The sequence below is a fragment of the Oratosquilla oratoria genome, chromosome 9, assembly GCF_046742065.1.
Source record: "Oratosquilla oratoria isolate Oo_2021 chromosome 9, ASM4674206v1, whole genome shotgun sequence".
NCBI classification, from domain to species: Eukaryota; Metazoa; Arthropoda; class Malacostraca; order Stomatopoda; family Squillidae; genus Oratosquilla; species Oratosquilla oratoria.
This window is the reverse complement of record NC_134785.1, coordinates 68,093,954-68,116,803: the sequence shown is the minus strand read 5'-3', so window position 1 is coordinate 68,116,803 and position 22,850 is coordinate 68,093,954. Positions and strand designations below refer to the sequence as shown.

The following is a 22,850-nucleotide window of genomic DNA, read 5'->3' as shown; positions in this document are numbered from 1 at the left end:
TCAGCAACGCCACACGCGGAAAGTGAACTCTACTCACTTCTCGTAAGATACATACACACACCTCTCACGAACATAACCACGCCCCACGCACAAACATCTACACGTACTTTTTCTTCGACTAAAATTCGCTTCCTTTCTAACTTTCTCTTATACTACATCTTCTCATTTCAGTTTACCTCCCACTAAAGATTTTTCCGTTTTTCAACCTTTACTACTACGCCTCCTACCATTTTCTCAACTTTTGGTGATTTTAATCGCAGGCGTCGGCGCCGCCGTCCAAGTTCCCTGCCCGTTTCTCCCGAGCCACCACCATCAATCGCCCCTTAGTTTATCGCCCATGCAAAAAGCGCTTATTGGCAATAGCCCTCTTTTATACACTACTATCTTTTCATTTTCTTACAGACATTCTTCCCCTCCCACACAAACCGATCCCGCGCGAGCGGGTGGTCTGTCCTAGGTAGTCGATAGTCCATAATCCACCACTGCTGGGGCAGGGGGGGGGGGGGCAGTGGGGCGCGCCTTATTTTGTGTTGCGGGGACCGCCGGGTTCAGCTCCTCACGATTTAATGTGTAGTGCGACGGGGCCTGTAGAAACCGCTTGCCATCTTGGTCCAAAGTCACATTTGTTTGTCTTAGGAGGTATCTATATGTCGATTTTTTTTTCTGTATTCTTTATTTATCTATTCTATTTCATTTGTGTTTTTATTTATTTGTTATTGTTATTATTATTATTATTATTATTATTATTATTATTATTATTATTATTATTATTATTATTATTATTATTATTATTATTATTACAAATAATAATAGTAATAATAATAATAATAATAAAAATAATAATAATAATAATAATAGTAATAATGATAATTTTAAGGGTGTACAGAGACATCCCTTGGTGGAAGAGACGAATAGAGTACTCACAGAACTCATGGCTGGAGCAGATCGATAGATCCTGACGGGAGCTGTTTGGAATGGGAAGGGTGGCTGCATGGAAGCTCTGAGAAACCATGTCGACTGATGACGCAGTGGAGGTTAAGCGACGCGCCACCGGCGTATAGATTTTGGAGGTTTATTGATGCCTTTTTTCATCTATGATTACATATAAGGACGCACTGTGGATTATAGACACAGGATAAGTATTATGTTACAAAAAGTAGGTCGATACAGCGTTTCTTCTCATGTTGTGGGACGACATAGAGATAAAGCAAAAATTACTACAATACATGCAAATGCCCCACGAGATACGGGAGAGTAAAAACGGCCATTCGAATTCGGGCGAATTTTATAGAAGCTTCGCGTAGAAGCATTACCGTGTTCATGTTATAGTCTCAAACTCACTTTTTCACGATTACTGTATTTTCTTGGCTCACTGGGACTGCCTTTGACAAGATGCATTCATTTTGTAACAAGTTGTTGCAACAATGTTGTTAAAGCTAAAACTATTTGCGTAGAATATTAAATTATATTCTATGATAAGTATAATGGCTGTCACAGGGATTAATGATTACATTAGTGTTAAGTTGTCAAAAGCACACAGAAGGAAATTAACATAATCAACGAACCATAAAAAAGTCTTGTGAACTCACCACAAGCAACACAAAAATTAACATTAATTAAATGTATAATCGTATATTTTAATTTGTTCAGACATGATCGGGTGAGATGAATCGGGTATCTCTGGTAACGTTAGGGTGAAAAATTTCTTCACCATTATTCTTATTTCTAGAGAATAAATAGATATATAGGTAGATAGATGGATGGATAGTTAGATAGAGATATTATCTCTGATTCTGATGCGAGACTGGTACACTTGATGGCTGTTTGAAAGCATGCATAAGAAGAGAAAGTTGAGAGTAAATGTAGGTAAAAGTAAAATGATGAATTGCAAAAAGAGTGATGATAGTGGCAGGGAGAATGAAAGGTGAGAATCTGGATGAGGAGGAGTGGAGGTGGAAAATAGTCTTTGGGGGAATGAAAAAGAGAGAATGTTCAATTTGTGGAAGGGCAACGTACTACCACCAGGGGACACAACTTGAATTATCAAATTCACCACCAACTGGACCAAGAAAAAAATGTCTTCCGGCTCGAGACTTGGAAGTTTGAAACAGGCGAATGTAATATACAGCGAATGCTCCCTCACCGGAGACAGTCGAAATGCGACTTTGCCAAGTAGTGGAAGAACAGGCCAGACCTGTACCACTTTTTCATATTTCTTAAGTCCACAAGCCAAAGGACTGTCACACAATGAATAAGACAGTCAAGAACTAAAAAGGTCTTATTACTCCCAAGGATATCAAATGATCTCTACTAGAGATGAATACTAAAGGTGAATAATGAGAAATAGATATTTGGGGTGAATACAGAGAGTAGGCTGTGTGAAGGAGCACTGTATAGTGCAGACAATTCGAATGATGAACCAGGGCTGAAGTGTTCTGGGCTTATAGGAAGAATGAGTGAGGAACAACATAAAAAGATAGCATAAGGTGGTGGAGAGAATTTGAGAGAAATACCAAGAATCGGGTAGTTGGGTTGGAGTAAAGGGGGCTTCGGATGCCTGTGGATCAGGAAAGATAGATTTCAAAAGATGAGTGGAAAGAAAGGGGTTCTGTAAAGAAATAAACATTGTTAATGCTGCCTGAAGAGATTGGCTTGTTTTCTTTGTAAATTATTTTTTGCAGCTATATGTGACGTCGCCATGTCAATGAAGCGGTGGGGGTAATCTAGCTTCGGTAATCGGTCCCTTTCGCGAAGTGCTGTGACTCGCTGCTTTATCTGACAAGAACAGTGTGGCGGGATTTAGGGATATCTTCCTTCTCAAGTGGTGCTAAAATGGGAGGGAGCGTTAGATGGCTCTTAATGTGCATGTGATGGGTGTGTGGTTTGACTTGACCAGCCCCTCATAAGGTAGAATGGGCCTTTCGTATGTATATATACATATCCATTCTGAAATCACGTTATGTTCCTATTTTCTATACCGGATAGTTGATTCACTATGGTCTTTGGATCACGTTTTGGACTCGTTATCGACAGCTATTTCCTTTTCGGAAGAGAGCTCGGAGCTCATATATGACCGACCTATGGGTAATGCTGTGACCTTACACGCACACGCACCCCCAACTACCAGCTAACGAGAGTTGGAGTACCAACCCGCAGCGTCGATACTGAAATTATTTCAGCCCTGGGCGGGATTCGAACCCGGACCTCCGTAGTGACAGCCGGGAACTCTATCAACAGCGCCACGTGTTTCTAATCTACATTGTTTTTATTCATGTAATATATGTTTATTTTCTTTATTTGTATTCCATTCAGAAAGCTTGTGTTTACACATTCCACATTTCTATTCATTAGTAGTATATATTCAAATTTCCACACACTTGTTAGCGAATACTATTTCCAAGTGCGTTCACAACGATACCTTATTATATCTGATAACTTACTTTCTCATCTCATACGATCCAGAGCATAATTGTTCTTATTTCCGGAGTAATTCATTCAATTTGACAGTGTTACAGTCCCGTTAGTTCGAGGAGGCCCACAGCGTCCGATTCGGTTACAAGGACTTTAGTCCATACCAAGATAAATTTCTCTGTGCTTCCTCATTCAAATGACTATAAGTATTGTTATTACCATAGAGTGCTTAAATTAATTTTATCGCGCGATTGTAATAATAATGTTACCGTATATATATTGTTTATTATTGAAATGTTGAAAGTTACGAATGCTTCGCCTGTTTTGTAATGTTTACATGAGATAATCGGAGGCTAGGAGAATGGGTACGGGCTACAGGTGAAAGAGGTACGGCAGAGGAGGATAATTTAAGCTGGGAAGGGAAGAGTGATTGAAGGCTTGAGAAGGGCCTCCGCCTCTTCGGGTCATCAAACTCGAGCCGTGCGTCAGGTGGTACAAGGAGTAGCAGACTAGCAATCAGTGTGGTTTTGGTGTCAGCCCAGGTACAAAATATCTTGTCGTCCAGTGAAGGAAGTATGACTCCCTATCAGTCGTAGAAAAGACAACCATGGCTAGCACCGTAGCAGGATTTTTTGCTCGTCTTGGCAATACAGGGACCCTAGTATCAGCCCCTGCATCCAGAAACATTTGTAATAATCTACTTTCGAGAGGAGGAAGTGTGTCGAGATCTCGAGTGACTCCTCTTGTGCAGTTAGGAGTGTCATCCAGCCGTAGAGAAGATGGAGTTGTGGGAAACAGTATCAATTACAGCACTGCACCTGTTCAGCATCGCAAGCCAGACTGGAATAGGGCAGTTAGTGATGCAGAAAAAATTGTGGGATACCCAACTTCATATTTAACTCTGAGATCGCTCCTGTCCGATGAAATGTCAAACATTGCCGTCCACATGCGTAAACTTGTGGGCACATCACATCCACTTCTAAAAACAGCCAAGTAAGAGTACATTATGTTTGTATGTAAGGCACCCTTATGGTTAAAGTGTAGAAGATGTCCATCTGTTTTCCCATAGCTTAAGGTCTGTTGTTAGTGACTTAGTCTTCTCCCCGCCACTTGTCTTCATATCTTAATACCTTCATCTGTATAGAGTTACAGAGCTGGCATTTGGTCTCCAGACAAACCCAAGATCTTTCATAGCTTTGCAAATGTTTCTTATAGTTTCTTAGTCCTTACGTAAGAAGAGCTGACAGCAACTGAACTTGAAATTGAATCTTCCTCCTCCCAGCTGGTGACAGAATCTGACCCACACTAATACCTTCTGTATTTACCTTTGGTATGGTCAATAATAACCCAATGCAGGATATTGAGTGGTGAATTGTTCAACAACTATATATCAAGTGAGCTGGTCTTGTATGTTGGTGTGTCATATGTTGGGTAGTTGTCAGATTGGTCTAATATGTGAACTGGTAATTATACAGCTCACTACATTTTTCCATTCTTCTTTTAATGCTATTTAAAGTGAACTCAAGTAGCATTCTCTGTTGCTGACTTGAGGTTATTCCAGTCTCAAACAAGTCTGTGGTAAAAAGATTTGTATTTTTTTTAAAGTGCACACCTATGTGATAGAGCAATAGAAAATTAAAGATTGATTTGATAAATTTTTATTATAATAATGTAATATACATTTTGTTTGGCAGAAATCAGTAATAAAAACCTTGTTAAAAGCAAATACACTAATGAATGGAGCTGCGACGATAAGTTCAAGATATGTCATCTGTCCAGTCCTGTCAATGTCAGTTTGATGATTTTACAAAGGATTACAAAGGCGGAGCATGCCGACAGGAGACCTTTTGATCCATATCTAGGTCGGATGCGAAAAAAAAAAATGATATTAATGATAAAATAATAAATAAAAACTATGATAATGTAAATAACAAATAAAATACATAAATAAATGCATAGGTATAGTTAAATAATAAACAAACAGGTAAATAGTAAATAATAATAAATTGACATATAACTAATAATAAATGAAAATCAGACAGACAAATGATAACAAAACAAAAACAAATAATATAAGATAAATTATAATCATTACAGCATCTTACTTAGGTATTTATCTAAATGATTCTTATAGCTTCGAACTGAACTACATTGCACTACCTGTGCAGGAAGTTTATTCCATTCATTAACTACACGGTTGGCAAAGTTGTTTCTACCTACTTCCAAATTGAATCTATTTCTGGACAGTTTGAGACCATTGTTTCTTGTCTGATTCTCATTCATTGTAAAAATTTGGTCACTTTAGATGTTGTCAATTCCCTTTAGAATTTTAAAGGCCTGTATCAAGTCACCTCTGAGTCTATGCTTTTTTAGGGAAAACAGATTCATATGTTTTAGTCGATATGACTATGTTGTGTACTGGGTGTTCTCCCATTCTAAGTGGCATCATGATTTTGAAACAATGCTTTAGAGCTGAGCCTCATGCTTTTCTTGAAGCTATGAAGGAAAATGTGGGTAAAAGTAAGGGGATGAGATGTACAAAGGGAGAGGATGGCAGCAAATTAGAAGTGAGTATTAAGAGAGGAAGTGGAGAGCTTTAGATACTTGGGTGTGAATGTGGCGGAAAAGTGAGGAATGGAGGTGGAAGTAGAATGTAGATTGAGAGAAACAAGTGAATGCCTTGGGGGATTAAAGACTGTAATGAGAAATAGACATTTGGGAATGGATGGTAAGAGGAGATTGTATGAGGGAGTGATTGTGCTGACAGCACTATATGGGGCAGAAACATGGGATATAGGAGAGGAAGAGTTTGAATATGTTTTGAAATGAAATGCCTGAGAAGTATGGTAGGGGTTACTAGGCTGGATAGAGTGAGAAACAAGGATATGAGGAGGAGAGTCGTTATGGAAAGGAAGTTGGGATATAGGGTTGATGAAGGAGTATTGGGATGGTTTGGACACATGGAAAGAATAAGTGAAGAAAGATTAGTAAAAGGTGTGGAAGGAGTGAACATGAGGGGGCGATCAAGGATGAGATGGATGGATGGGTTAAAAGGGGCATTGGGAAAGATGAGAATGTCTATTGAAGAAGGAAGGGAGAAGACAGAAGATAGGGGTGAGTGGAGAATAATTGTGTAAGGATGATGCCGTGATGCATGGGAGTGGGTGTTAGGTGGGGGTGAGGGAGTAGGTGTGAATGATATTTTGACGCAGTCCGAAGGGATTTCTCCATGTTTTCTCTTTTCTGCATGAGGGGATGGAGAGAGGGGTCACTGATTAAATGAATCAGCCTTGCTGTGGATGCCAAAACTAGTCATCAATATTCTGACGATGACGATGGCAGCCCTGATGACCTCTAGCATTACAGGTACCACATTACTAAATGTAGGTTAGATTAGGTTAGACCAATTTATCATACTGGTATTCTAATTTCTTTGACTTCTGCATCTATCAAAGCAAAGATGGTGTCTCAAGCACTCATCATGGTTCCATTCGTTAGTGTATTGCTTTTATAAACTTTTTCTTTTATTAATTTATGGTAAGAAAACCTTATTACATTGATATATTATAATTTGCAAAATTAATATTTTATTTTCTATTGCTATATTGTTTAGTTGTGCCTTTTTAAACATTTACCAAAAACAAATGGTCAAACTCCTGTAGCAAAGGAAGATTTTAAATTGTGTCCTGTGGTGTTCTGGTTGTGATCAGGTTGCAGCATATGGTGGTTGGGGCATCTGGAACATGATAAATTTGTTAAGGAGTGATGCTTGCAAAAAACCAGACCTTTATCTCCAATCATATTTTCATCTTAGCTATTGTCATTGTAAAGGAGAGCTTATAGAAAAAAAATCTGGGCACTCATTTACAGCTTTACATATTAACAATACAAAAATGTAAATGGAAAAATTAAAAATCTCTCCCAAAATGAAGCCAAACTTGGCTTAGATTTTCTCAGATCGAAAGTAAAATATTTAAAGTTCTAGATTAATGACCCATCATCCATGAGGAGCAAAGATGAGAGTGAGGAAAGGGTGGTGGAGGGGAGTGGAATGGGTGGGAATAAATGTATGCCTTTAAATTGACTACTTCCCTTATAAGGAGGGAAAAAGCTCTAGGTAGGCTATATAAATAAATAGAAAGTAAAGTCCAAGTTATCACCCCTAGCCTAACCAACCAGCCCTAATCTAACCCGCTCCTGTGGGCTGCTCTCTTCCAGGTACATGTGGATTCATCAGCAACATGTATCACCATATCAACTCATAGTTCAACAGTAAATGTTTCATTAATCTTATTGTGGATGGTTAGAGACTTCTTCAGATGACTCATCAACCAACTCTAGAATGGGTTAGACTCTCCAGATGTAGGAGAAGAACACCCTATCTGTACTGTGTAGAGATAGGGTGTCCTTTATCACAAAAATGTTATGCTAATTATTTAGATTTATGTTGTTAATCTCTGTGCTCATGTTTAACAAGTACTATCATTCTTTTTAGTAGTCAATAGACTCCAGATGTAGTAGAAAAAAGTAAAAAAAAAAAAAAAAACCCTGTACTGTGTAGAGTGGAATAGGTGTCCTTCATTACAAAAATGTTATGCTAGTTATTTAGATTTATGTTGTTAATCTCTGTGCTTATGTTTAACAAGTACTATCATTCTTTCTAGTAATCAATAGTAACATTCCTATTAACTTTGCAGACGGCTGATTTACAATGGACGAAACAACATGCAGACACGAGGTCTCATTGTTTTACTCATTTCAAAGGCAGCAGGACACTTGAACCCAGAAGAGTTAGAACAAGATAGACCAGCTGGAGTCTCACACAGGTATTTGTATAGGATTTGTGTTTTAGATATGCAGCAGGTTTTGCATAGTTTATGTTATAGGATTGTTGAATAATGGAGAGAATGAGTGAAGAAAGATTAGTAAAAGAAATGTGGATGGCAGAGGTGGATGGAGTGAACATGAGGGGGTGACTGAAGATGAGATGGATGGAGTAAAAGAGGTGTTGAGCAAAAGTCTGTTGAGACAGGAAGGGAGAAGGCAGAAGGTAGGGGTGAATGGAGAATGGTTGTGTATGGATGATACTGTGATGCATGGAAGGGAGTGGGTGGGGATGGGGGGTTAGGGAGTGGTTATGTATTGTATTTTGAGGCAGTTGTAAGGGGTTTCTCCCTGTATTCAATACTACTGCATTAGGGGGCGGAGAGGAGGGGGTCACTGATTAAATGAAGTTGCATTGCTGTGGATGTGCTGTGTCTTGCTGCATAGCTCCTGACCAGAGTGATGGATGAGATGCATGGATGACCCATCATCCAGGAGGAGCCAAGATGAGAGGGAGGGGTGGTGGTGAATAGTGGTGGAATGGGTGTAAGTGGAATTATACCTTTTGTCTTTGGCTACCTCCCTTATAGGGAGGTAAAAACTTTGGTATATATGTATTATTGAATAAAGTATAAAATTCATACATATATACATACCAAAGGCTTTTTCCCCCTTACAAGGGAGGTTACCAAAAAACAAAGGCATAAAATCCACTCCCACCCATTCCATCCCCACATACTCCACTCTTATCTTGGCTACTCATGGATGATGGGTCATCCCTGCATCTCACCCACTGCCCTGGGTCAAAAGCAGTGTCACAAGACACAGCACATTCACAGCAAGGCCACTTCATTAAATCGGCAACCCCGCCTCTCCATCCCCTCATGCAGAAAAAGAGAAGACAGGGAGAAATCCCTTTGGGCTGCCTCAAATTTTCACACATACTACCTCATCCCCCATCCCCCACCCACTCCCTTTCATGTATCCCAGCATCATCCATACACAACCATTCTTCATTAACCCCTATCTTTTCCCTTCCTTCCTCAACAGACATTCCCTTCTTTACCAATGCCCCTTTTACCCCATCCATCTCATCCTTGGTTGCCCCCTCAAGTTCACTCCTATCTCTGCCTTCTACACCTCTTGTACTAATCTTTCTTCACTCATTCGTTGTGTCCAAACCATTCCAATACTCTTTCATCAATCTTACCTCCCAACTCCCTTTCCACCCCCATTCTCCTACTCACCTCCTCATTTCTCACTCTATCCAGTCTAGTAACCCCTATCATACTTCTCAGGCACCTCTTCTCAAAAACATTCAAACTTCTCCTCTATTCCTCCCTTATGTTCCATGTTTCTGCCCTGTACAGTGCTGTCGGCACAATCACTCCTCTATACAATATCCTCTTAACACCCATTCCCAAATGTCTATTTCTCATTACACTTTTTAATCCCCCAAGGCATTTAATTGCTTCTCTCAATCTATATTCTACCTCCACCTCCACTCCTCCCTTTCCTGCCACACTCACACCCAAGTACCTAAAACTACCCACTTCCTCCAGTCTCTATTAATACTCACATCCAGTCTATTGCCATTTTCTTCCCTTATACACCTCATTACCTTATTATTACAGTATTCAGTTTTGTTTATTTATTAGTATTTTTTTTTCCTCCGTCTGTCTCATATTTGAAAGACATATCAAACAAATGAAATGACTACATCTGTCTTGTTCCCCTCCCCTTTTTTTTTTTTTGTGACATGGATACTTACGACTTAAGAGGTTCATAGAAACACCTTAGTTTCAAGAAAAATTATTTGGGATTCATTAGCATAAGTGATCTTACCTTTTTTTTTTTTTTTTTTTTTTTTATTGGTGGTTCCCCAAGATGCTTATGAAAATATTAGTTTGAGTAAAAGAACCTTATTTCTTGTTTCTCATAAACCAAAACTGACAACATATCTATATACCAAGCGCTATTTCCCTCTTACAAGGAGGTAGCAAAATCAAAAGGGCAAGTACCCACTCCCATCCACCACCCTTTCCTTCCTTTCATCTTAGCTCCTCATAGGTGATGGGTCATCCCTGTATCCTGCCCACCTCCCTGGGCCAGAAGCAATGTACCAAGACACAGTACATCCACACAAGGCTGCTTCATTTAATCAACCCCCACCCCTCTCTCCCTGCCCCCTCATGCAGAAAAAGAGAAGATGGAGAAAAATCCCTTTATGCTGTGTTAAAACATTCACATATAACCACTCCCTAACCCCACAACCCCTTCCTTGTATCACAGTATCATCTATACACAGCCATTCTCCATTCACCTCTATCTCTTGAAAATATACAGTCACTCACTATCTTTCAGCCCTGGATGTCATCTGTAGCAAGCCACTGTACATCACTTTTTCCAGGCAGATATTAAATATCTGACATGTTCATGTTGCATGTGAGGACCCCTTTACCCTCGTCCAATTCTGGAGAGATTGTCTTTTGAGAAGGGTCAAAATTGAGTAGAATTATTATATGTTCTGGAAGTGTTTCAGTGAGTTTTCTGGACTGCCAGTAAATAGCACCTTCTTTCCACAGTCAGCGGAGTCTAGCAGAAATCACAGAGATGATTCACACAGCACATCTTATCCACAAAGGTGTCGTAAATCTCTCGTCGTCCATATTCACGGATGGCACGACGCTTGAGGACATGCAGTTCGGGAACAAAATTGCCATTCTTTCAGGAGACTACCTGTTGGCCAATGCCTGTACTGGTCTCGCTGGTTTACGGAATACACAGGTAAGACTGTTGAATAATGCGTCATGAAAGGCATTTAAAAGAGGTTATTTTGTCAGCAATATCCACTACCTTTATCCTTGTGGGAAATATCACACTGAAGAGGTAGAGTCATAGAGGAGTCAAAGGAGAGATTTAAGGAAGGCAACAGAATGTAGAAATAATTTAAATCAAGAGTGAGACAAAAATACAAGATTTTTTATGGCAAAAGGCAAGGATTTGTTTTAGGGCTTTTGTGGATCTGGAGAAGGCTTATGACAAGGTTGGTGGGAAGGCATTATGGGAGATGTTGCAGATATTTGGGATTGGAGGAAAGTTGTTTAGGGCAGTCTATAGATGGGGTGATACAGGAGGTAAATGTTAGGGTAATGGGCAGGGGATTGGAGATGGTTTATGAGAGTACAGGGAAGTAGGTGGTGAGCCAGTTGTTGTTTGCAGATAACACTGCACTTTGGGCTGGCTTGCAGAAGGGTCTGAGACAGTGATGGTGTTTGGTAGGGCATGTGACAGGAGATTGTTGAGAGTCAGTGTGGGTAAAAGTAAGAGGGGAGTAGTGAGTTGGAAGTAGAGAGGCCAGAGGAAATGGATAGTTTTAAATATTTACATATTTAAGGACACGTGTAGCATGGAATGGAGGAATCGGGGTTGAGGTAAAATGTAGAGTGAGAGAATCACATAAATGTCTGGAGGATAAACAGTGTCATGAGAAATGGGTATCTGGGGAAGGAAGCAAATAAAAGACTATTTGAAGGAGTGATTGTGCCTGTGATATTGTACAAGGCAGAGACTTAGAATATTAGGGAGACAGAAAGAAGAAATTTAAATGTCTTTGAAAAGTATGTTGGGGATTATGATGATAGTGAGAAATGAAGTGTGTGGATGGAAGGGGAGCTGGCAGATAAGACTTATAAAGAAAATACTGGTATAATTTGGGCATAGGAAAAGGAGTGAAGAAAGAAGAGCAAGAAGAATGTGGAAGGCAGAGACGGATGTAGTGAACTTGAGTGGAAGACTAAAATTGAGTCGGATTGGTTGGGTGAATAGGAAATGTCTTGTTGAGCAAGGAACAGAGAAGACAGGGAATAGGGATGGAGAATGGTTGTGAAAGGATGAGAAGTTGATTTGGCCCAAAGGGATTTCTCCCTTTCTCGTACAAGTGGAAGATGAGGGAGTTTTTCCATGTAAATGAAGCAGTGGGAGTAAACCAGCATTGGCTATCGGGTCCTGCTGTGGAGGTGCTGTGTCTTGCTGCATTGCTTCTAACACAGGGAATGGGCAGGGGACAGGGATGGGCCTTCACCCACAAGATATAAATGAAAACAAATGGATGTTTGATGGGAAGGGATTGAGTACATGTCTTGGCTGGCTACCATCCTTGTCAGGAGGAAGAGGAGTTGTTGTATATAGACAGACAAACATCTATGCTCCACCAAAGTTAAGACCTGAAGGTGGAACTGATACAGTTTTAACATGAAGTGGTGAAAGCGACAGTTGTGAAAAGGATGAAAGTGGTCAGGGTGTTCCAATTTCATATCCAGTCACTTTGCTTTATGGCCAAAAGCTAAATACAGTGAGTCCTCATTATACGGTACATATGTGTTCCTGAAAACCTTACCGCAAATTGAAATTACCGTATACCGAACCCAAGTTTCAACTTATGGCAGATATACCTTCTCCCTGCTCTTTCCTCTTCAAAATATCTAATTTTACCTCCAAAACACGAGCGGATACCGTATCTGTGAATTTTTCTTACTGTAAATAGAATCGAGGGTAGTAATTACCAAATACCGTAACTGTGAATTTACTGGATAAGGAGGACTCACTGTAGTTGGAAGGAAAAATATCCTTTTGTAATGTTGTCATTTATTTCAGGTTGTAGAATTGATTGGCACTGCTATAAGCGATTTCATGGAGGCAGAGTTCATGGGGGACAGGGATAATCAGGGCAATCCAGTACCACTACCAAGTATCACCATAAAGGAGTGGGAGGAGAAGAATTACATGGCTGCAGGTAAGTTAAACCTGTCAATGGCAGGCTAAGAAGTCATCCACCATGATATTTTTGCTACTTGTATTTTAGGTAACATTTCCCTCTTGTAAGTTGGGTTAGTGAATAGAATTTGATATTGTCACTTGTTCTTGTTAAGTGAATTTAACCTCTTTAATGCGAGTCAAATACTCATGTGCACATTAGGGTGCCTGATGTACAATGATGCGTCACAATATGCACATTATGAAATATAAAGCTACAGCTGTTATACGTTTTCTCTTTCACATAGAACGTGTATAACTACAGAATAAGGGATTAAGTCCGTTCACAGAATACAGGGGTCACTCAGCTACAACTATGTAAATGAATATAATCAGGACGCTGATGCCAGTATCCTCAAATACACACTTGCGGCTTATGACATTTATGTAGGAGTCATCATATTCTAGGGGTTAAGTGTGAGAGAGACGATTCTTGTTTGTATGTATGGAATCGATCCATTGCCTCAGATCTCTTTTGGAGGAGGCTGCTTGTTAGTTACCTGAAGGCCACAGGTCTTCTGCATCAGAGACCAGGGGAAATGGATTGATTGATCTTTTGCAGGAGTCCCACAGCCCCAGGGAACTGGCCACAACCACCAGTTCAGCCCACAGGTCACTCAGTGAAGAGATTTTGTGTTGTTGCCTGGAAAGAATGAATGTAGGATAGAGTAGTATGATGGACTGTACATGATGGTTGCATCTTGAGCAAATGGAGTCTGTTGCAGTCTGGTTTTTGTGTTGATACTTTTTTAGACCTGTCATCCAGGAGGTACCAAGATAAGAGGGAGGGAAGAGGGTGGAGGGGAGGGGAGTGTGATAGAGATGGATTGGGTGGGAGTGGTTTTTATGCCTTTGTTTTTTGGCTACCTTCCTTATAAGGGGGAAAAAAGCCTTTGGTATATGTATGTATGTATGTATGTACTTTTTTAGTGCAGGGTGGTGTGAATGTAGGCATGCCAGTACAATTTTTGCTTATCTTGGGAATTTCTCTGCTGGATTGATTTCTGTGGAAGAAGTTCGATGAAGTATAAAATTAATATTTTGAAGTTTGGAAAAAGCTTATAACAGGGAAGCCATGAAGGTACTGTGGGAGGTATTGCTGATATATGGGATTGGGGGAAAGCTGTTTAGGGTAGACAAGTGTTTACGAGAATAGTAGAGCCCATGTTAGAATTGTGAATGAAGAGATGTGCCACATCTATCAAAATAAAAAATCCTGAGGACAGAGCCTTTATTAATACGAGATTTTGCTTGTTACAGCTTTACCAAGTACGTAGTTGTAATACATGTGACTGAGATTAAATAAGAGGAATGAGGGAGGTAGGGAAGGGGTCACTGAATAATAGGGAAGGTTAAGGAGAAGGTGGACCAAATGTCTGGGAACAGGACAGGTTAAAGATAAGATGGAACAATTGGATGGGTGAAAGACATTAGCTCACAACCGAGGAATGGTCATGTGTGTTATGACTAAATACTTGAAAAAGCTGTGACAAGTGAAACAATGTACTAATAAAGGCTTCGTTCTCACATCATATCTATTTAGGTAGACTTGTCTGCAACTGCCACTTTCATACAAAATGTGTCATGTCGCTATGGTTGTTCAAGGTGTACATGGATGGGGTGGTACATACATATACCAAGGCTTTTTCCCCCTTACATGGGAGGTAGCCAAAAAGAAAAAGGAATAAAAACCATTCCCACCCATTCCATCCCTAAATACACTCCACTCCCCTCCCACCCTTCCTCTCATCTGAGCACCTCCTGGTTGACGGGTCATCCCTGAACCCTGCCGACCGCCCTGGGTCAGAAGCAGTGTCGCAAGACACAGTACATCCACAGCAAGGCCGCTTCATTTAATCGGCGACCCCCCCTCTCCGTCCCCCTTTGCATACAAGGAGAGGACGGGGAGAAATCCCTTCGGGCTGCGTCAAAATTTACTCACACATACTACCCCACCCCCCCCCCTGCCTATTCCTCCTCATGCAGTCACAACATCATCCATATACAACCATTCTCCACTCACCTCTGTCTTCCGTCCTCTCCCTTCCTTCCTCAACAGACACTCCCCCTCCCCCAAGCCCCCTTCACCCCATCCATCCACCTCATCCTAGGATGTCCCCTCATGTTCACTCCCTCCACATCTGCCTTCCATACCTCTTTCACTAGTCTTTCTTCACTCATTCTTTCCATGTGTCCAAACCATCCTAATATTCTTTCATCAACCCTCTCTCCCAAATCCTTTTTCACCCCTGTTCTCCTCCTCACCTCCTCATTTCTCACTCTATCTATCCTAGTAACCCCCACCATACTTCTCAGACACCTCATCTCAAACACATTCAAACTCCTTCTCTCTTCTTCTCTTATGTTCCACGTTTCTGCCCCATACAGTGCTGTTGGCACAATCACTCCTTCATACAGTCTCCTCTTCGCATCCATTCCCAAATGTCTATTTCTCATTACACTCTTTAAACCACCAAGGCATTTACTCGCTTCTCTCAATCTACATTCTACCTCCACCTTCACTCCACCTTTTCCTGTTACACTTGCACCCAAGTATCTAAAACTATCCACTTCCTCCAGTCGCTCTCCCTTAATGTTCACTTCCAGTCTACTGCCACTTTCACCCCTTGTACATCTCATCACCTTACTTTTACCCACATTTATCTTTAGCTTTCTTCTATCACATACTCTCCCAAACTCTGCCACCAGCTTCCTCAATCCCTCCTCTGACCCTGCCACAAGCGCAGTGTCGTCCGCAAACAACAGCTGGCTCACCTCCCACTTTTCTCCATTTTCTTTAACCATCTCCAATCCCTGACTCACTACCCTAGCATTCACCTCTCGCACCACCCCATCCATGTATAAGTTGAACAGCCAGGGCGACATAACGCATCCTTGACGAAGTCCCACCTTTACTTCAAACCACTCACTCTCTCCATTTCCAATCCTAACACATGCTCTACTACTCACATAAAAACTCTTGACAGCTCCCAAAAGCTTTCCTCCTATCCCATAAATCTGCATAACCTCCCACAGTGCCTTTCTGTCTACCCTATCATAAGCCTTTTCCAGATCCATAAAAGCCCAAAAAACATCCTTCCCCTTTCCTATAGCTTTCTCACATATCTGTCTTACCACAAAGATCTGATCTACACAACCTCTACCCGTCCTAAATCCACACTGTTCCTCACCAATTACTCCTTCTGTGGGAGGTAAATGGACAGGGGACTGGAGATAATTAAAAGAATTGACAAAAGTGGGAGGTGAGCCAGTTGGTGTTTGCTGATGATACTGTGCTTGTGGCAGGGTCGGAGAAGGGATTAAAGCAGTTAGTGACAGAGTTTGGGAAGGTATGTGATAAAATGTGGAAAGGATGAGTAAAGAAAGATTAGTAAAAGAGGTGTGGAAGGTAGTGGTGGATGGAGCAAACTTGAGGGGACAGCTGAGGATGAGATGGATGGAGATAGGAAGGAGATAGAGTTGGGTTGAGAATGGCTGTGTGTAGATGATACTGCGATGCAAGAAAAAGGAGTGGGCGAGGGATGGAGAGTTGGGAATGGTTATGTAAATGATATTGTAAGGAAGCCTGAAGGGATTTCTCCCCATCTTCTCTATTTTCTGCATGAGGGGATGAAGAAGGGGCTTGCTAATTAAGTGAAGCAGCCTTGCTGTGGAAGTACCATGACTTGCTGCAAAGCTTGTGACACAGGGCAGTTGGTGGGAGACAGATGACCCGTCATCCACAAGGAGCTAAGATGAGAGGGAGGAAAAGGGTGGTGGATGGAAGTGGGTAGATGCCTTTTAACTTGACAACCTCCCTTATAATGAGGGAGGGAGGAGGGTGGAGGGAAGTGGAGTATGTAGGGGATGGAATGGGTAGGAGTGGTTTCTATGCCTTTTTCTTTTTGGCTAACCCTTGTGTTAGGGGAAAAAGCCTTTGGTATATGTATGTATGTATGGACCTCCCTTATAATGGTGGGGAGAAGCCCTTGGTATACAGATAGTGAAGTGCCTCTGTTATGATAATGTGTATGTGTTTTTGAATAGATATGTGATGAGGTGTTGACATACCAGATCTCATTTTATATATATCTTTCATCTTAACTCCTTGTGACCATTCATCCATGAGGAACCAAGATCAGAGGGAAACAAAGGGTGGTGGATGGGAGTGGGTGTGTGCCTTTGACCGGATACATCCCTTTTGGTGGGAAGAAGCCCTTGATATGTAGATTTTTTTTATCTTTTATTATTTCTTGCTGTGAATGTGCTGTGTTTTGTGACACTGCTTCTGACCTAGGGCAGTGGACAAGATGCAGGGATGACCCGTCATCCAGGAGTTGCCAAGATAAGAGGGAGGGAAGTGGAGTGTGATTGGGATGGAATGGGTGGGAGTGGTTTTTATGCCTTTGTTTTTTTGGCTACCTCCCTTGTAAGGGGGAAAAAAGCCTTTGGTATATGTATGGATGTATGTATTATTTTTTATCTCATTTTAGTGTTTCTGTTTTTTACCAAGGGAGCCTGATGGCCAAGTCATGTCAGGCCACCATGGTTCTCTCAGGTCACGATACAGAGATGCAGTCCAAAGGATTCAACTTTGGAAAAAACATTGCTTTGGCTTGGCAGGTACGTGTCCACCGATAGTCATATTTTTATTGAATTTTCCTTGTGGGTTGCCATATAATGAAGCAGTGGGGTTAAGCCAATTCTGGCTATTGGTTCCTTCTGTGGATGCAACGTATTTACCTAATTGTAATATACAGGAAAAGAGCACTGCTCATTGGGTCACATCTATTTAATTTTCTAACATACCTAGATTCAAATTTGTGTATGGTTCCAACTTAATCTATATCTTTGATTTCCAATTATCATATTTAGAGTTGAGCAGCTCGTGTATTGCTTGAGCTTGGGCTATATCACCTTCTAAGCTATTCCACATATTTATGCATCTATAAGGAAACTATTTCTTCACACCCTTTTGACATGTGGGCTTTCTTAATTTCCTTCCCTGTTGAAACCCTCCCATCTTTAATCAGGAGATATCTTCTATTAATGTAATCTATCCCCTTTAGTGACCTGAATACTGTAATCGTGTCATCTCATTCTCTTTGATCTCTTAAAGTTGACAGACCCAATACTTTTAGTCTTTCTTCACAAGGTTTATCTGTCAGGCTGGGGACCAGTTTGGTTGTTACCTTTTGTATTCTCTCAGGTTGCTTGTATCCTTCACTCAGTGTGGGGACTATACTACTGATGCATATTCTATTCTTGGACAGATTAGGATTTCAGTGAGTTTTTTTCATTATCTCTTCATCCATATAATGGAACATCACTTTAATTTTTTTGCAGTAGTCTGTATGTTTCTCCCGCAGTCCTGGTGATATATCTGTCAGGTGGCAGGTTATCTTTTATCAAGGCTCCCAAGTCCCTCTTTTGCTTTTGTAATGGTTTTGTCACCATTGCCCATCTCCATTACTTTGTATTTTTTGGTATTGAACTTCTTTTCTCATTTTTGGCTCCATGCAAAAATAGTATCTAGATCTTTTTGCAATATTCTTCAGTCTTCCTCGTTTTTCACTCTTATGATTTTTGCATAATTTGCAAACATGTTGGCATAGCTTGTTGTTCCTTCCGTCATGTCATTGACATAGACAAGAAACATTATTGGTGCAAACACCGAGCCTTGTGGAACTCTGCTTTACAAGTGTATCTCACTATCATTGACACAAGTGGTGTGGCAGGAGACAGGGATAACCTTTCATCCATGAGATGCTAAGATAGTAGGAGCAATGGATAGGTTTTGGATGGGTGTGGGATGGATGTGTGCTTTGGTTTGCCCATGAGAAAGAGAAGGTGAAGAGTATACACCAGAAGGTACATAGCTGTAACTGAAGCAGACACATTTTTCTTATGTGATTAGACTGTTGGGGTAGGTAATAACTGCTAGGAATTGAAGAGAATTACAGGATTTAGAATCCATAGCTAAGTTAATGTTTCCAATTATGCTACAAGCCAAGAGGAAACTTATTTATTTTTTTCTTTGCATGATATTTCAGGCTCACAGTGAGCTGCAGCCATTCACAGATTTGTACCGACACCCTCCAGGAATGGCCTTTGATTTGACGTCAGCACCTGTCATTTTGCACCTCCTCAAAGATCCGTCCATCATGGACATAATCAGCCCCATGAGAGAATCCGTTGAGAATTGTGACTTTAAGAAGGTGTGTAAGAGGGTTTATTTGTTTATTTATATATACATATATATTATACCTTTGCTTTATTTCTTTTAGGAATGTCCCCTGTGGGGCTACAAGAAAAAGGATGCCTAGTCCCAATCCCCGTCCCTTTCTTCTCACCTCTTACGATCCAAGTGGAATTACTTGGTGGCAGTATTCTTTTCCCCCACCACAGAGATGAGGTGTCTGAGAAGTATGATGGGGGTTACTAGGCTGGATAGAGTGAGAAATGAGGCGGTGAGGAGGAGAACAGAGGTGGAAACTGGGTTGGGAGATAGGGTTGATGAAAGAGTATTAGGATGGTTTGGACACATGGAAAGAATGAGTGAAGAAAGACTAGTAAAAGAGGTATGGAAGGCAGATGTGGAGGGAGTGAACATGAAGGGACGTCCTAGTATGAGGTGGATGGATGGGGTGAAGGGGGCTTTGGGGAAGAGGGGAATGTATGTTGAGGAAGGACGAGATAGGACAGAAGACAGAGGTGAATGGAGAATGGTTGTATATAGACGATGTTGTGATGCATGAGGTGGAATGGATGGGGTGATGGGGGGTGAGGTAGTATGTGTGAGCAAATTTTGACGCAGCCCGAAGGGATTTCTCCCAGTCTTCTCCTTTTATGCAATGGGGGGACGGAGAGGGGGGGGTCGCCGATTTAATGGAGCGGCCTTGCTGTGGATGTGCTGTGTCTTGCGACACTGCTTCTGACCCAGGGCGGTGGACAATGTGTAGGGATGACCCGTCATCCGGGAGGTGCTAAGATGAGAGGGAGGGTGGAGGGGTGTGGAGTGTATTCAGGGATGGAATGGGTGGGAGTGATTTTATGCCTTTTCCTTTTTGGCTACCTCCCTTGTAAGGGGGAAAAAGCCTTGGTATATGTATGTATGTATATATTATACATATTTTATTTCCCATGTAAGGGGGAAAAAGCCTTCGTTATATGTATATATTTATTTGAAACTTCAAAGAATCCTATTGATGCTAGGAATTTCTTATATTTGTTTTTAATTTCCTTTTTTTTTTATCCCACTAACAGCTTCACAGTCATATAATGGAAGGCACAGCAGTAGATGAAGCCAAAGATCTTTGCCAGTCCTATGCTAATGCTGCTTTAAATGTTCTCAAGGAATTAGAAGCAACTGATGCACGCACAGCGTTGGAGAACATCATTCATGCATTAAAAGATTATTAGTAGTTCTTGGAAAAAAGAACATCCTGAATGAAGAGTAGTTTTCAGTATGGCCAAAGAGGAGGAGGGGGAACAAATATTCCTCAAGACTATTTGCACAGTAAATCAGTCGTGATGGGTAATGCTCGCTCATTGTTACTCTCGAACCTACTGGAAAAGAAACTTTCCTAGTGCCTATGTTTCGATATATGCACGCAACACGAGATAACCTACAGTCTGTGTTTGCTTGTTTTTTTGCTGAAAGCATAATTTTGTTCCAAAATATGATGAGATAAGCAGTGTAAGTATTTCCTTGTAGACCAAGGTAGGAAGGATGAACATGTTGAAAGCATGCACAGACTGTATGCTATTGACTATATGATGCTACAGCAAAGTGCCCCATGAATAAACTATGGCCCAGTACTAGTTAAATCTATTTAAAGCATTGACAATAAGAGTATTGAGAGGCTATAGAATATAATTTGTTTAAAGGGATGAAGTATTGTGCAGTTATTCTGTGAGACTTGAAATTGTTATCAAATATTACAGCAACAGTTTCAATTATGAAATTTGTTTAACTTTCAAGAGAAAGTTGAATAGAATGTCATTTAATTTTTATCAAGTTTACATTTTGTTTTACATTTTAGTTATTGTCAGGGGTGCAGTTGCCAGAACTCACCAGAATTATTGCTCAAAATAACACTTGTCACAACTTAACGGATATAATGTTTGCATTATTCGTATAAATTTGGGCAATAAATTATCTCAAGGTAGCTTCCCTGTCTTAGATATATGAAGATTAAACCAAATATGAATTTGTCCACCCAAGTAATAGCTGACATACAGACAGCTCTAACACCTAAAATATAGAACTACAATATTGTTTATTGTTATAACCCGTCTTCAAGTGGTTGGTACAAATACATTCTTTCATGTTTGATCTGAAACTGATGGCCCAGATTCCCATTTGGTATTGATAAGCCTGGATAATAATGGATGTTGCAATGTCAGATATATTGACAATTTATTTATTTTCCCAGTGAAGGGCCAATTTGAGGAAAGGGTATTGATGAATAACATTATGTTTGCCAGAACATATTGTTAGGAATACAAGGCAGGTGGTAATTTGTGCTTCACAAACCTTGTTGTAGGTGAACTACTGGTAGCATTGAATCTTACCTTCTTTGTACACAATTTATCATTTATATTGATTTTAAAGGGATAAATAATACATACAATTTCTGTGAGGATAGAATCTCTTTCTATGCATCAGGATTCATATATCCATGTCTTTCTACATCGTTGGTACAGTTTCTTTTATCTTATACACCATTCACAAAAACGATTTCTTGTCAAGTCAAATGCAAGACAATAACTTGCACTAGTTCATCCTACAGTGGATTTTGGACAAAATTATTCATAATACTTGAGGGTCCTCTTCTATCCAACACGTATGTATATATAAGCTATTTTCTCTGTATATATTGGTTATAGGTCTATTTTTAACAATGGTGATTTGGCCTTATAAAGAAATAGTTGTCTAGCTTTTGTTTTAATATCCACCAATAGTGTTTTGTGTTGTGAAAATCTGAGGCCCTTTACAGAAATTCACCTTGATTAATTGACAATTTACTCTCAAGGTAAATTGAGAGGTGCAGGAGGTAAAACTATGCCAGATAGGCAGAAAGAAACAAGTATTTTTGAGATACTCAATCCACACATACATGCAGTAATATTAGTGCTGGTGAACATGACAACAAGGATAGTGTTGCCAGACACAAACAAGAAGTTTGTTTGGTGACAATCTTGCCACCTGCATCTGCAGGATGAGGTTCATGTCCACCACTTATAAATTTCTTGTATAACTGTAGGCACTATTCATGTGGATGGGGCTGTAGAAGTATACCTTTCAAGAATGGAGAGCATGTATGGTGGGGCAGATAATGGGTACTAGAAGAAAGTTGTCCAATAGGCTGAGGTGGTTTGGGTGTGGAAAGATTGAACAAAGAACAATTAACTAGTAAGCTAAAGTGGAGTAAGCTCGAGGAACAAGGAAGAGGATAAGATAAGGTATGGAGGTATTTGAGTGGATGATGTGGCCCCTCTATACATGGCTGACATATATGGATTGTTTATCCCAAGTTTTCTATGTAGACAGAAAGAAATCCTAAAGGTGGTAGTTTTGAAGATAGCATTTCTCACGCTGCAGGTGATGGCTGGCTGGATGAAAAACATTAACTGGGGTACAACAACTAGGAGGAAGGGAAGGGTGGTAAATGGGGACAAAATAGGTGGGAGTGGAATCATGCATTTCTACTTTGGCTACCTCCCTTGTAAGGGGGAAAAACCCTTAGTATATGTATGTACAACGAAATCTTTTTAAAGAGCACTACAAGTGAAGT

At 40.5% G+C, this 22,850-nt stretch overlaps 1 protein-coding gene across 1 annotated transcript; it reads left to right on the top strand.

The window, feature by feature from the left end:
- The first annotated feature begins 3,553 nt into the window (after positions 1-3,553).
- On the top strand, positions 3,554-22,007 carry LOC143028526 (all trans-polyprenyl-diphosphate synthase PDSS2-like). The gene is made up of 7 exons (XM_076190746.1): positions 3,554-4,404; positions 8,109-8,237; positions 10,821-11,022; positions 12,892-13,030; positions 17,564-17,673; positions 19,104-19,268; positions 20,317-22,007. Exons 1-7 carry the CDS (start codon positions 4,019-4,021, stop codon positions 20,470-20,472), a joined length of 1,287 nt encoding a protein of 428 aa, XP_076046861.1. The 5' UTR covers positions 3,554-4,018; the 3' UTR covers positions 20,473-22,007.
- The last annotated feature ends 843 nt before the right edge of the window (positions 22,008-22,850 follow it).